Below are 15,003 nucleotides of genomic sequence, written 5' to 3'. Positions count from 1 at the left end.
AAAGGAAAAATATGTACACAGGGGTCTATTTCTTGTTTAATGAGCATTATGGCCTTTTTGATATGATGCTTTTACTGTTTTTAAATAATTGTGCATATGGGGTTAATACACAGTTGGGTGTGGGTAGATTTGTGTATATAAGACTGGTTGTTGGGAGGCACCGTAGCAGCTTCTGATGAAGTGGCGTGAAGCCATGAAACGCGTTAAGCTTGTTACTAAAGACTTTGTGATGCTTTTAATACAAACAATAAAAGTTATTTTTTAACAAAGGGGTGATCCCAGTGCTCCATCTATACTTTTACTTTGGACTGATCGAGTTGTGCCTGAATCGTCCCATTGGTCAAACTTCTTTCCCATTTAGGTCCATCAACTCAAAAAAAAAATCAAATCTGCCTATACTGGGTGCACTATTTTGTTAATGTAGCAAGTTGCAGCCAAACTGGGCTGATCCAAGATTTTCCAGCCTATGTGAACTTTATATGACATGGGAGGCCAACATTAAAAGTACTATAATTACAATCAAACCCTTATGTTATGTACCCCCGTTGTAGATTTTTTTTTATAATCCTTTCATGTTTTATTGAATTTCATAGGGAGCATTTTCCAGATCTAAAAGGGATTCCATCACGGAAAACAGGTTTTTTTTTTTTTTACAAAATGCATCAGTAAATACAGTAGAGCTTCTCCAGCAAAATCCTGCATTTAATCTGTTTTTCAAAAGAGCAGTTTTTTTTATATTTGATTTTGACATTTCACATGGGGCTAGCCATATTCTTTATCTCCCAGGGTGCCACAGCCATGTGACCTGTGCTCTGATAGGGCTCTGGCACACGGGGGAGATTAGTCGCCCGCGACAAAACTCCATGTTCGCGGGCGACTAATCTCCCCGAGTTGCCATGACCCACCATCCCGCCGGCGAACATGTAAGTCGCCGGCGGGATGGCACACGCGGCAGCGCGATTTCCCGCAATCGCCGAAAAAGACTCGCGAAGACTCTTGAAGACACATGGAGCTGCTAGAAGCAGCTACTTGTCGTGGCTAATTAAACAGACAATGTTAATCATTTACTGATAACTGTCTCTACATGTGTTTTTGCAGAGGCAATTCTTAGTATTGTCTATTGTCTGGAGTATTTTCTGGTGTTAAGTACCTGTAGGGACCCATAGGGTTAAGCTCCCTATGGTGTTATCCACATTCCTTATCTTATCTGTATTGTTATAGGGCAGAGCCCTCTGATCTCAGGTTACTGTTATTAGGCTGCCCTCTATAGGTTTAGCCCAGGTTGACCACTCCCCTTGGCAGACTATATAGTGTCTTGCACAAGGAAGTGGCTTCCTCTTTTGGCTGCATGCTGTGTTCTGGACAGATCCCAACTGAGCCTGGACCAGAACATAGGCCCAGAAGCCATTTGTACCCTAGGGGACCACCTACCCTAGTGCTAAGTCGGGGACAGGGCCCCGTGAACGAGGTTAAGCCAGCACAAACAGATTTGTTATAGCACCCTCTAGGAGAGGTGATTGTAGTCAGTCTATTTAGTAAGGGCAGTCTATAGCCCCAACCAGGAGTTGTAAAAGGGTTTAGTCCACCCCGGCTCTGTAGTCGTTCTTTAGGGACCGGTTTTATTAGACGCCAGGTACCAGTGTTAGGAGCTCTCCCCTGGACCACAGTCGGCCGGAACACTCCCTTCTGAAAGGTCTATATCTCAGGTGTCAACTAATCCTCTGTGCATCCTCCAAGTGGGTTATTCTGTGCCTAAAGTGTCACATCTGCTGTACTATCTGTGACATCATACACTGCTGTGTCTGTGAGTATAACCCTGCTGCACTATTCAGTTGTGCCTTTCAATAAATTGTACTATAGTTGATCAGCAAGAATCCTCTGGCGTCCATCTTTTACCATCTGCACACCACACCTCAGCTAGTTGTAGTTCCACTACACCCTCGCTCCATCTTGATTCTCCCATATAGCGGAGGCTCACCCCTTTATATTAAGTGTCGCAAATGTAACCCATGCTCTCTATTTACTACTAGCCTGGGTTTATTCCAAATTGGGTCAGAAAAGCGTTACATTTATGGCGCCCAACGTGGGGCCCGAAGGGTTAAATTCATTTTGAAATTATCGGAGCCATTACCTGAGGGGCTGAGTAAAAGTGTGTGTGTTGCTTTAAAACTTGCTGACAGGCACTGCCGGACGCGTTAGGCAAAAGGCGCCTGCAGTCCTGATCGAAATCTCAGATAACTAATTGGCCGTGGATTCGGGCTTGATGATTCCTCCCGTTACTCCCATTGGCTGGCGGAGCTGTCAATCACCGCCCTTATAATTTTGGCGCTCTTTTGCTACGAAATCCCGCGAGAGGCGGGTTGTTTGTGAGATTTGGCGGCCATTTTCCGTGACACTGACGTCACGGCGGCCATCTTGTTCCTCTCACTTGAGCAGAAGAGACGCGTGTGGGTGAGCTCCCTCAAAAGCTTCTGAGCCTACGTGTTGCGCGGCTGCCAACACGCTAAAATCACCTGCAATACCTTTGCCAGAAATTATCTGCCACTGCGGCTGCAGTTGGAACGGATACCTGCGCACCCCAGGACCAGCGGCTGCGGCCTGGGTACTCTCGCTCCGAGGTGCGCAAGACACAGTGAGTATCCCACGGCTGTGGGTACCCCATACCTGCATAAAGAGTCGGATCGCGGCTGCGACCGACATATACAGCAGAAAGCTATAAATACCAGCGTCACAGCCTACGCTACTGGGACTGTGCCTGTGCTTAGACCGGATAACGGCTGCATACCGGATCTACTCAATATTAAATATCTTGCCAAAATCCTGTACATTAGACTGGCCAGTGACCCCCGAGCACGTCTACAGGAGGCTCTTGCAGTGTGGGATATTTTACAGCAGGGGTTTGCACTACATTGCTGCGGCTGCAGCCATAACTTTATTGGTCCTAAGATGGCGACCCGCACTGATAGCCCACCGCCACAGAAAAGGTATATGTGGCTGGGCACTTTTGGAGTGGAGTATGGAGATGAAGGGGAGGAAGTGGTAGTGCCATACTGTGGGTGCTGTGGACAGGAGGTCTGTAAGGCGTTGCAGGATGTGAGAGCCAGCTGCCCTGCCTGCACCAACAAATGCTGGACCGACCCCATAGTGAGGGTGGAGACCCCCCTCAGAGTCAGTACAAGCCCCATGAGGCCCACTACCCCAATTCCTATCCCCGAACAAAAAGAAATTTTGTCACCACCCCAGGGCGAATCATCTGGGGATATATTGCTGTCCTCTTCCGACCACTCAGGAGAGGTTCTGGACAGTGTGTCTGAGGCCATATGGCCCTATAACAGGAAGGCAAAATCTACCGCCAGTTCTGTGGGGGTTGAGGTCACCCCTGTGGAGAAACAGCTACAATTGCTGGGGCTCTCTGCCAGGCTGGGCAGAGGCCGTTCTACCACACCAGATGGGGCTAGTGGAGGATTATCACCGGGTGGTATCCCAGTACCTGGACAATCCAGGCGCAAATACCCCAAACCCAATTGGAGTGCCATGGAGTTCGGGCGCCCCATAGAGAGAGATCCTCAGGGAGAGGAAGCCACTCCTCCACAGTTGCCTCCACAGGAATCTGAGGCTGCCATTGGAATGCCGGATACCCCGCCACCTCCCTACAGTTTCAGTAAGGATGAGACCTGCTGGGTGGCTCCGGGCCGTGCAGACCCTGAAAAGTACCGGGCTGTTTCCCGGGTGCAGAGACTAATAAACTCTAAAGTTTATGAACTCTGGCAATTTTATATGCCTTATGCCCCCGAGTGGGTATACGATGAGGTGGACAAGCACCTTGATGAGTGGATCTACGGGGAGCTGACCCGTAGAGAGAAGATTGGCTTTGGGGGCTTGCTTACCACCAACCCACAGCGACGCCACCAGGATGTGGACTACCTTGCAAACATCGCCCGAGAGTGGTGGTTTGGCCAGACCGTCCTTAAACACCGGGTTCGCTCCTGTGGCAAGTATCAAGAGGACCGCAATTTCTCTTTGTTGTCTGACCTCCCCAGTGGAGGCAAGATCGACAAGCCCCATCCGGGCTACTACATCTCTTATGAGGCGACAAAGGCAAAGTTTGACCGCAACCTCCATTAGGTGGGTGGAAAACCCCATGCGGTTCAGGATACCCCTCCCTGATGGGATTTTCCCCCGGGTGGGAGGTGGGTAGAATTTCCCTAGCTGTTAAAGGGATTACCCACCATATTTGGGCACCCCTAAAGAGACTGCCGTATTTTTGCCGCCATAGGGTGACCCAGTTCTTCCAGTTATGTCCACAGTGGTGGACTTGTTTTCTATTAAGTTGGAACTCTCTCAAGGAGAGACTGTAAAGTTACCAGTTGGGTGAACAAACAAAGACTGCTGCGCCCCATCCCACTTCAACTTCTATTTTCATCTACCTCATCTAAGGGTAGAACCCTTTGCCTAATCCACACCTACGGAGTGCATGTCGGAAGATTCATGAACACTGGGTTAGGGTGGAAGGCCTGGACTTAACAAAGTTGATGGGTGGGGATGTATTACAGTTTAAGTTGTGCCCAGTAACAGTTTCTTTACAGCCAAGCAAGTGCCTGGGGACCCCTGAGTGAAGGCAGGATCGTCCTCATGTGTAAGTGTACCTGTTGTGCCCCTGTTGCAGGTTACAGGTGGTATATCTAGGATACCTAAGTGTGTACCTGAGCACCCCTGTTTAGTGGTCAGGAAGGTGACTCAAGAATTCTAAGTATTTTGCCTGTTTTACCTCTGTTGCAGAGCCAGAAGGTATCTCAAGGATCTATATAAGTAATGTGCCTGAGTGATCCATAGTGACACTCATGTATTGTAAATGGTTTACAGAAACGAAACTAGTAACGAAACAGTTGAAATTTTCTGTGCCTTAAAATTTTCATTTTACAGCTATCCAATGTACCGGATACTCCTCAGGAGAGGGTATCAGAAACGGATGTAAGGGTACTGTATTTTTGCACTAAATCAATGCACTACAGTTATTGCTTGAAATGTGTACTTAATATTATTTGCCATTGCCGGGTCGGAATGGATTTTTCCCCCGGGTGAATGTAGGGACCCATAGGGTTAAGCTCCCTATGGTGTTATCCACATTCCTTATCTTATCTGCATTGTTATAGGGCAGAGCCCTCTGATCTCAGGTTACTGTTATTAGGCTGCCCTCTATAGGTTTAGCCCAGGTTGACCACTCCCCTTGGCAGACTATATAGTGTCTTGCACAAGGAAGTGGCTTCCTCTTTTGGCCGCATGCTGTGTTCTGGACAGATCCCAACTGAGCCTGGACCAGAACATAGGCCCAGAAGCCATTTGTACCCTAGGGGACCACCTACCCTAGTGCTAAGTCGGGGACAGGGCCCCGTGAACGAGGTTAAGCCAGCACAGACAGATTTGTTATAGCACCCTCTAGGAGAGGTGATTGTAGTCAGTCTATTTAGTAAGGGCAGTCTATAGCCCCAACCAGGAGTTGTAAAAGGGTTTAGTCCACCCCGGCTCTGTAGTCGTTCTTTAGGGACCGGTTTTATTAGACGCCAGGTACCAGTGTTAGGAGCTCTCCCCTGGACCACAGTCGGCCGGAACACTCCCTTCTGAAAGGTCTATATCTCAGGTGTCAACTAATCCTCTGTGCATCCTCCAAGTGGGTTATTCTGTGCCTAAAGTGTCACATCTGATGTACTATCTGTGACCATCATACACTGCTGTGTCTGTGAGTATAACCCTGCTGCACTATTCAGTTGTGCCTTTCAATAAATTGTACTATAGTTGATCAGCAAGAATCCTCTGGCGTCCATCTTTTACCATCTGCACACCACACCTCAGCTAGTTGTAGTTCCACTACACCCTCGCTCCATCTTGATTCTCCCATATAGCGGAGGCTCACCCCTTTGTATTAAGTGTCGCAAATGTAACCCATGCTCTCTATTTACTACTAGCCTGGGTTTATTCCAAATTGGGTCAGAAAAGCGTTACATACCCATGAAAAAATAGCTGCTACTAGTAGCTCTGTGTGTCTTCACCCTTAGGGCAGTGGCAGACGGGGAGATTAGTTACCCTGTGACAAATCTTCTTTACTGCAGGCAACTAATCTCCCTGCAATGCCATCGTAAATCGTTGGTGGTATGGCATAGGCGTTGCTACGATTTCCTGAAGTTGCCTTGAGAGGTAACTTCAGGCGACTTTGGGAAATCGTAGCAACACATATGCCATAGCACTGGTGATTTACATTCTTGCTGGTGGGATGGCATTGCGGGGAGATTAGACACCTGAGGTAACGAAGATTTGTTGTGGGGCGACTAATCTTCCCGTGTGCCACTGCCCTTACTGTTGTGCTGCAAGTCAGAGTGATATAACTGGTTCCTTTCCCCCCAGCAGCCAAACAGCAGAACAATAGGAATGTGACAAGATAACAGCTCCCTGACACCTGTATTGCTAAAAATGCTCCCATGCCCCACCTAGAGGTAGAAATGAGAATAGCACTGAATAGTAAAACACCATGGTCATGACTTCTCCAGTTACAGGTGAGTAGAAGAAACAAGAGGTTATCTAAAAGCAGTTTTATTGTATAGCACTGGGTCCTTTAGAAAGCTCAGAATCAGGCACAATACATTTTAAAGTTTTTTTGTAGTTTAAACCATTTTTACAGAAAAATTTGATTTTACATACCCCCATTTTAGTTCTACTGGATTTGTTTTAGTCCTTTGGGAAATGTAAAAACAATGCTTGACTGTATAACTAGAATTTGTATTATTATTATTATTATTATTATCTACCCCTCATTTACCAGCACTAAAAATTTGCACCTAGGCTCTAACCCAGGGCAACCAATCAATTTAATGAAATTTGATCAGTTGCCATGGGTTACTGCTCAGGTCTAAATTTGACCAATGTTAATAAATGAACTGGCTTTAAGCACAGGGGGAAAAAGCAAAGAGCTTTATTTATGTACTTGATATACAACACTGTGCATAGGGTCAGGTAAAAGAAATCATTTTGAAAAATAGCAAGTGGTAGCCAATTTGGATTGAACCAAGATTTCCCTGTCTTTATGATCTTTATATGGCTGTGGATGCTGACATTTTGGCCCAATACAGAGGCAAATATGCTGCTGTGTTGCTGCTCAGGGGTGGTTGCAGCCAGCAATGGCATGTGTATGGACAGCTTAATGGTCATTTAGTTTAGTTGCTCAAAATCAGATGCTTATGGCTACACTGCAATCATAATGAAATAATAAAATAATTTATCATGGCCCATGGGTGTGCTATGTTCTCTGACTCATCTGGTTTGGGTATAACCGATGGAAGTGGGTGACCTTGCCACCATGCATGGCCCCTCATTACCTTTTCCTTTGGTCTCTCTTTACTTCATCCCTTCCTTCGCCCTAATCATTCCGACCTATTCGGCTATTAAATACTATGAGCCAATAAAAGATACTATATTGTCAATAACCATTGGTGGCTTTTACATAAATTTCCATTTGCTCTCCTGCTCATGTACCAATATAGCGCCAGAAGGTGATGCAGCGCTGTACGCGACATATACAACAAAAGCCATATTCTGCCCCTGGGCTGAGAGTATAGTTGTGCCCCTGTGCCCCTAGAGCTAGTAATAATAGCTGGTATCGCTGTCACTAACAGTATGCGATTGCTGTGTTGCTGTGCCATCCCCAGCCCTCTGTGTCAGTAGGTGCCATGGGGCTGTGCCGCTGGGGCTGAGCTGGAGCAGCTGGAGAGGAGGAAGGTGACAGGAGGGGGGGGAGAGAGGAGGAGGAGGAGGCGGCTGTCAGGGAGGGTAGGAAGGAGAAATAGACAGTAACAGAAGGAGCGTACGACAGAAGGCAGACAAAGGGGAAGGAGAGAAGCAATAAGGAAGGAAATCGCAGTGCATCGCATGAATCAGTAGCAACGACTGCCTATACAATAGTGCGTGTGGCCGGGGGCGCTGCGCTAGTTTAGTGCTACTGGGCGCATGTAGTGTTATTGCTCTGCCATTCTCCATTCCGTTCCCAGGCAGGTGTGTGTGTAACAGGGATATGATGGCAGGAGTATGGGCTTCCCTGTGCCTGTCAGTGTTGGTGCTGCTCGGCTGCTCTAGCTCTCTGGCCCGGGGGCGCAGGCTGAGCCGGGAGCCGGGGGACATCTCCTATGAGTATCACCGTTACCCGGAGATGCGCGACGCGCTAGTGGCCGTGTGGCTGCAGTGTCCCTCCATCAGCCGCATCTACACGGTGGGACGGAGCTTTGAGGGCCGGGAGCTGCTTGTCATAGAGATCTCCGACAACCCAGGGGAGCATGAGCCCGGTAAGGACTACTCCTTTATCGTGTAGCACTATTGTATTATTCACAGGCACTACTGGGTGTGATGGCAATGGCAGATGGTGGCACCTATACTGCACTATGGCTATTGGTGCTCCCACCCTCAGCAATATGGCTGCACCACTGCACTGTGCCACACTATATGTAATGTCACATAAATATATATCCTATCAGTACCCCCACCCTCAGCAATATGTCTGCTCCACTGACCTGTGCCACACTATATGTAATGTCACATATAGCATATATATATATATCCTGTCAGTACCCCCACCCTCAGCAATATGTCTGCTCCATTGACCTGTGCCACATACACAGTATATAATGCCTTATTTATAAGATATTTATCAGTACACCCAGTTTCAACAATATGTTGGCCCCACTGCACCATACCAGACAGGACTCTCTTCTCAGCAATAATAATAATAATAATATATAATTGTCCCTAGAAAGTTAATAAATATAGGTCCCTTTCTCCCCAATCCATTTCGATGCAAAGACTAGAGCATGGCATGAGCACAGAAACAAATATGTAGCAGGGAAATTGTGTGTAAAATAAGTCATGGTGATACATTACAATACACACTGCAAGCAGTCTACAATGGGTGTTGTACATCATGCAGTCAAAATGGAACTCAACAGAATACAGATTGTTCATACACAAAGCATTTCCATATGAAACATTACAGACTGTGTGGTTTGGTTTCTGGAGTGTATTAGTATTCAGGTGTGATACATAGCAATATACAGTCTTGCACCGTGTGGTGGTACACAATGTAGCTCCAACGCCAACAACACACCTAGACATATAATGCAACACCTCACTAAAGATTTGTATACATTATAATACCTCATGGCACACATTTTTACATATAATGCTGAGACGCAATTCATTTAGACAAACAATATAACACAGAACGTTTGTGTGCAGTGCCCCAAGGTACAAGGGCCCAGATTTTCCAAAGGCTGATATTTCCTCTCTAATTAATATTATTATTAATAATAATACTAATAATACACAGAAATGGCTAGTTTTTATCGGTCCCTGTCATAAGTGTTATAAATACATAATTTAAAAAAGACAGGTAACTGTAATACTTTGTGTGTACGATAAGATACTAAAGGTTCTAAAACATAAAAAAAAATTTATTGAAAAAAAAGAGTTAATAGAAGTCACACACCTCATGCAGCCGCCCCTGAAATGTCCCTGAAGAATGCAGACAGGTTTTGAGTGCCTTAGTGCTTCACTACACTTTGAACGCAAAATAACTGGAAGTGTTCACAACACAATACAAAGCTTATAAGAGTACAAACTACCACTTAACTCCTAAAATGGTTATAAAGTTCTACTCAAAAACTTCTAGTTGTGTAAAGCAGTAATAGCCAGCACAAAACGGCATGCACTCGTCGGACTCCAGGACAGCGGATAAAAATTCAAAAAAGCTTTATTAAGGATAAAAACCTAACATGTTTCGTGTGACTGCACACGTATTCACACGAAACATGTTTTTATCATTAATAAAGCTTTTTTGAATTTTTATCCGCTGTCCTGGAGTCCGACGAGTGCATGCCGTTTTGTGCTGGCTATTGAAGTTGAATCTCCTCACGCTGCAAGTCTGGGGCATGGCACCCGGGCCACCAAAAGGAAGTGAACATCCTGCATTTTGAACTTACATATGAGCATATATTGCCCAGAACGAAGAGAGAAAAAAGTGATAAGCGAAAGGTTCGGGGCATAAGCATCCCAACCCACTATTTAACTGGGTGAGCGCGAGCGCTAATTGAAATATAAATGGGTTTTTTTTCTTATCTGTAGTGGGAAGGACTGTGAGTCCCCGAACAAACAAATAGTACAGTGTAAAGCAGTAAGCCAGCGCTTAATTGCAAGGAAAAATGAGATAAAAACAAATAACAATAGAACTATATATGTAGTAGTTTTCAAAATGTAAAAAACACTTGTTGTGATCACACAATATTATATTGAAAGTACTAAAATACCATAATTAATACATAGGTGCATTTGCATTTAAGCACTGGTTTACTGCTTTACAGTACTGATACTGTCCTACATTGTGCAAAAGTCTATTTACTGCAGTACAGGAAAAAGGCTGGTGTAGAGATGCACTCCAGACTTAAAGGAGACATATAGGATAAACAAAAACACTCTATTCTTGTAGGCAATTATGAATAATATATGGTGCTGGTTTCACTTTGCTCTAAAAATTAATACTATCCATTAAAACGGCCTCTGCCAGAAGCACAGTAGGAGGGGGATATCCAATCACAGCCCTGCAGTCACAGGGAAGACAGGCTTCAGTTCCCTATCAGGTGCTGATTGGTTCCTATCCTACAGTGCAGTGTGAGGAGTGCCGCTGGCCCCCCTGCACAGTCTAGGAAAGGAGGCAGCAGGAAGTGGAACATGTGGGTGGGACTAGTGTATGGCCACCTCAAGAGATACAATGCAAAACAAGAACATAGGAGCACTCATGGGGCTTAAAATTTATTTGTCAGCGTTTCGGTTCTGCTCAGAATCTTTCTCAAGGCATACTAACAACCAAGTGACCCATTCCCTGTGCACAGTGCTTGAAAAATGGCACCAATGATGTCTCAGGTGCAGAGTACATGTAAATGTAAAACCAGTTTTACTGTTGTACAGGACGTATGTGCCCAGAAGGTATGTGCCCAGAAGGTATGCAAAACACAGTGCACCGGCTGTGGAGACTGCATTCTTGTGGGTCATTTTCAACCTGCAAAGCACCAGAGTATACAGAGAAATACAATGTATGTACCATATGGGTCTATTCAGTGAACAGCATAGGTATGGTGTACATTTAGCCCATTGCTAAGTTTCCTGACTTGTCCAGTGATTGGCACAAACCTGGCACAGCCATAAAAGGCCTAATGGAAGGTGATCCATAGGTGTCCCATTCCAGCACTTCAGGAAAGCAGTGAGTGTGAGTGCATGCTCATTAGGGAAGGGGATGTTTTCTGACGTTTGTCTCAGATACAGGGCTTCCATTATTGTCCCAGTCCAGGCAGGTTTAATATAAGATGCACAACGAGGAGGTCACCCAGTTCTTCCACTAGCACAGAAGCCTAATAGGGAAATAAACCTTGAAACCAGGAAAATAACTAGTCATACAATTAACAATGCCACAAAAGTCTTAATGGCCAACCCTTAGGCCAGAGTCACACATGGTGCATCATCTGGGGCTGTAGTCACATGCACGGCACAGCACAGTCATGTACAAATTGGTTCTTGGCTGTATAACATGGAGGTGTGAGCCTAAACCAACACAGGTAGTGCACGGCTTAATAAATCTTGGCAAGCCCATGAAACAGAATTGAGAAATGCAGTCTGGAAAGGATATATTAAAATGCTTTAAAAAACATACACCAACTGAGGAAATTAAAGCGGCCATTAAGTGCATTTAGCATGCTCTATGTTGGAGGTCCCCAATCGTTTTTACTGGTAAGCCACATACAACTGTAAGAAGACTTGGGGAGCAACACAGGTATGGGGGTGCCAAATAAGGGCTGTTATTGGATGGCCTTTCTGTGGACTGGCAGCCTATGGGAGGTTTTTCTGAGCAGTATGCCTGGTTTTTATGCAACCAAAAATTGCCTCCAAGCCAGGAATTCAGGAATAAGCATCTACTTTGAGGCCACTGGGAGCAACATCCAAGGTTGGTGAGCAACATGTTACTCACGAGCCACTGGTTGGGGATCACTGCACTATGTGTATGGGTTTCTGGACAACAGATGTTCAACAGATGTACAAGTGGACTGAAATCAATAATTCAAGATTGATAAGATCCAGTTGGCTGATGATCCCTATTCATATAAAAAGAAGGTCATTGGTTGATTGGAAGTACCATGATCTGTTGAAACTGCACCCCTTAGATCTCTGCACCACAACCACTGCTATATATAAATGTAGAGGGACAAAAATTCTAGGATTATGATTCTTAGCAGGATTTAGAGGTGGCATTGATTGAACCCAGAATAATAAGTGTGGCACCTCCTTCTTACTTCCCAGAGGAGCTGCATGTTGTGGATTAACTGCAGGTTACTGATTGTTGGGGGTGGACAGTAGAGTAACTAGTCCTTTGTTGAGCTTTAAAGATCTACCCTCTTTTGAAACCATACAAGCTGCATATTCCCTATCCATGGTGCTAAACAAATTATACTATGGTAGAGGCCATTATTTATAAGGCACTGTTTTCAGAGCAGCATAGCAGTAGCAAATGGGACAGACAGTAACACTGATGTGTGTGTATATACAGTATATATATATATATATATATATATATATATATATATATATATATATATATATATATATATAGTAGTTCTGTACAACAGAATAATACATTCATAGAACAAACAGGGGTCAATACAATAATAAAAACAGAATACAGTTACATTCACCATTAAGTGCTAATTAAAGGGATAAGAGGAAGGAGGTCCCTGCCCTGTAGAACTTATCACCTGAGTGATTTTCTGTTAAAGAAACAGCTACTCAAAGCTCCTCTTATTGTATGCTGCCAGTGTTGCTGTGGATAGTGATCTGACAGTGTGTGCATAATAGTATATATCAGCATATAGCAGGCAACATGGGCATGCCCTCAGAGCATCACCAAGGGGATCTTTTGTGTCAGCATTCCTCTTGGTGCTCCTGAGGGTTGCTAGGGCCGCTGCTCTAACACACTGCCCCATGATAGAGTGCTATGCAACAAAGCAGCCAGTGATGTAACCGCAGCCCCACAGGCCCTGGGACAAAACTTGCACCCCCAGAGAGCAGCAATACATACATATTCTTTTTAAATTTGAGGACATTTAAACAAAAAGCATATCTTATCCTAGGCACATGGGTTTAGGGTTTACAGAAATATTTTTGTGACATTCTTACCATGCAGCAGGGGAGGATGAAAGTGATTTAGAAAGCTCACTGCCAGGGAGAGGCAGACAGAATTATTTTCAGATTAAATCAATATAGATCTGAATAAGACGACTTTTTTTGGAGCAATGGCACAAAAACCTAGAGCAATTAAATAGAAGCTGACTTAACAATATGCACAATAGGCTTCACTTAAGTCAAGATATTTCCCTTGTCTCAGTTACCTAATAAAATACCACATCCCTTTCTAAACAAATTCAGATTAATTCTGCACCGCTGGCAGGTTACATTGCACAGAATACATTATTTGTTGCCAAAGTAGGTTTGACTTTCAGAAAGGCATTAAATGTTTAGCTGAACATGCAGGGTTTCAAACAACATAAGCCAAAGTGGTGAATAAATGATATCAGTGATCTCATAGCACATAATAAGGCTTTACGAATAACTGTCAGAAAGTCAGATATAGTGTGTATTTTAAAAATTCTTTTGTAATTTTTGAGTGGGCAGACACTTTTTTGCTTTTCCGAAGTTGCACGACTGACAGTTTCAGTCAGGCATTCTGAAACTGTCAGTCGCCCCTGGTAGCAGAGATCTATTGCGGGTAATTTATCAGCCATCAGCCTAATAGCTGTCCAACCTGTGGCCATGTCCATCTTCCAGTGGATACTCCTATTCACTAACTAAGAAAATGTTAACTCATGATCATGCTGTGTGTTATTTAGGGCAATGACACAAGGAGCTACTTGCAGCCAGCTACTTGTCACAGCTACAAAATAGACAATACTGATAATTGTCTCTACATGTATTTTAGTAGAGGCAATTCTCAATATTGGCTATGGCAATGTATTTTCTGGCATTTTGTAGCCACGACAAGTAGCCGGCCACAAGTAGCACCGTGAATCATAGCCCTTAGACGATAAACTAGGCTTGTTTTAAATATCTCCATGATATTTACATTAGCGGATTAATGTTTATTTGCCTGAAGGCTGGTGATGCCTCAGTACCTCAGGGAAGTGCTTACTAAGCAAATATGTCTCTTCTTTGTATTTGCTAAGAAAAGAAAATGCAAACGCTCCTCCCCTGTTACAGTACTTTAATAGCCCCCATGTGACCGAGATCTGGTGACAACCCAAATAGCCAGAAACCATAGTATATTCAGGTATAAAAAGTAGGGCTGCATTGTACAGCACCTAGGTGCTCAAAGCAGCTGCTTTGTGTAGCAGAAAGGTAATTAGGAGTGATAGCTAGAGAGCACTACTAAAATGTCTTTGGGTTCATTGTGTTCTAGTGTAAAACTTTAAAGATAAAACAAGAAAACACCTATGGTACAGATTATGCACACCATGTCCCAGCAAATGGACATCAAGTCAAAACAAAGTTCTCTCTAAATGTATTTCTCTGGAGAGCTTGGCCACTCAACTGGCCACACTGCTATGATATCACATCAGACCAAAATTCCACATACCTGATAGCTTAGAATTAGATCATAAAAAGCCCTTATAAATTGTTGAGGAAAAAAACATCCTGCAGCGATACACATTTCCTCCATGCTTGGCATGGGCCCTCCATTCATAGGGTGGCCAAACATATTAGCATGGTCTGCACATATACTGTTTTAGGCCGTGGATAAACCTAACAGTTCTGCTGGTTTTGGGCTGAACTTCTTATCATTAACTAAATTAGCTTTTAGTGTGTTGTAGAGAGTACTCTTCTGAAACACTCATTTTTTTATTATTTGTGGTTTTTGAATTATTTAGCTTT

At 44.3% G+C, this 15,003-nt stretch overlaps 1 protein-coding gene across 1 annotated transcript in view; it reads left to right on the top strand.

The window, feature by feature from the left end:
* Window positions 1-7,795: 7,795 nt before the first annotated feature.
* The window catches only part of cpe (carboxypeptidase E), a 34,591-nt gene continuing 27,383 nt past the window's right edge, over window positions 7,796-15,003 (top strand). The window contains 1 exon segment of the mRNA NM_001112946.1: window positions 7,796-8,327. Coding sequence (NP_001106417.1) covers window positions 8,063-8,327 — 265 coding nt within the window. The 5' untranslated portion in view covers window positions 7,796-8,062.

The sequence above is a fragment of the Xenopus tropicalis genome, chromosome 1, assembly GCF_000004195.4.
Source record: "Xenopus tropicalis strain Nigerian chromosome 1, UCB_Xtro_10.0, whole genome shotgun sequence".
Lineage (NCBI taxonomy): Eukaryota > Metazoa > Chordata > Amphibia > Anura > Pipidae > Xenopus > Xenopus tropicalis.
Note: the sequence above shows the minus strand (reverse complement) of the source record. Positions and strands in the feature narration are given on the sequence as shown.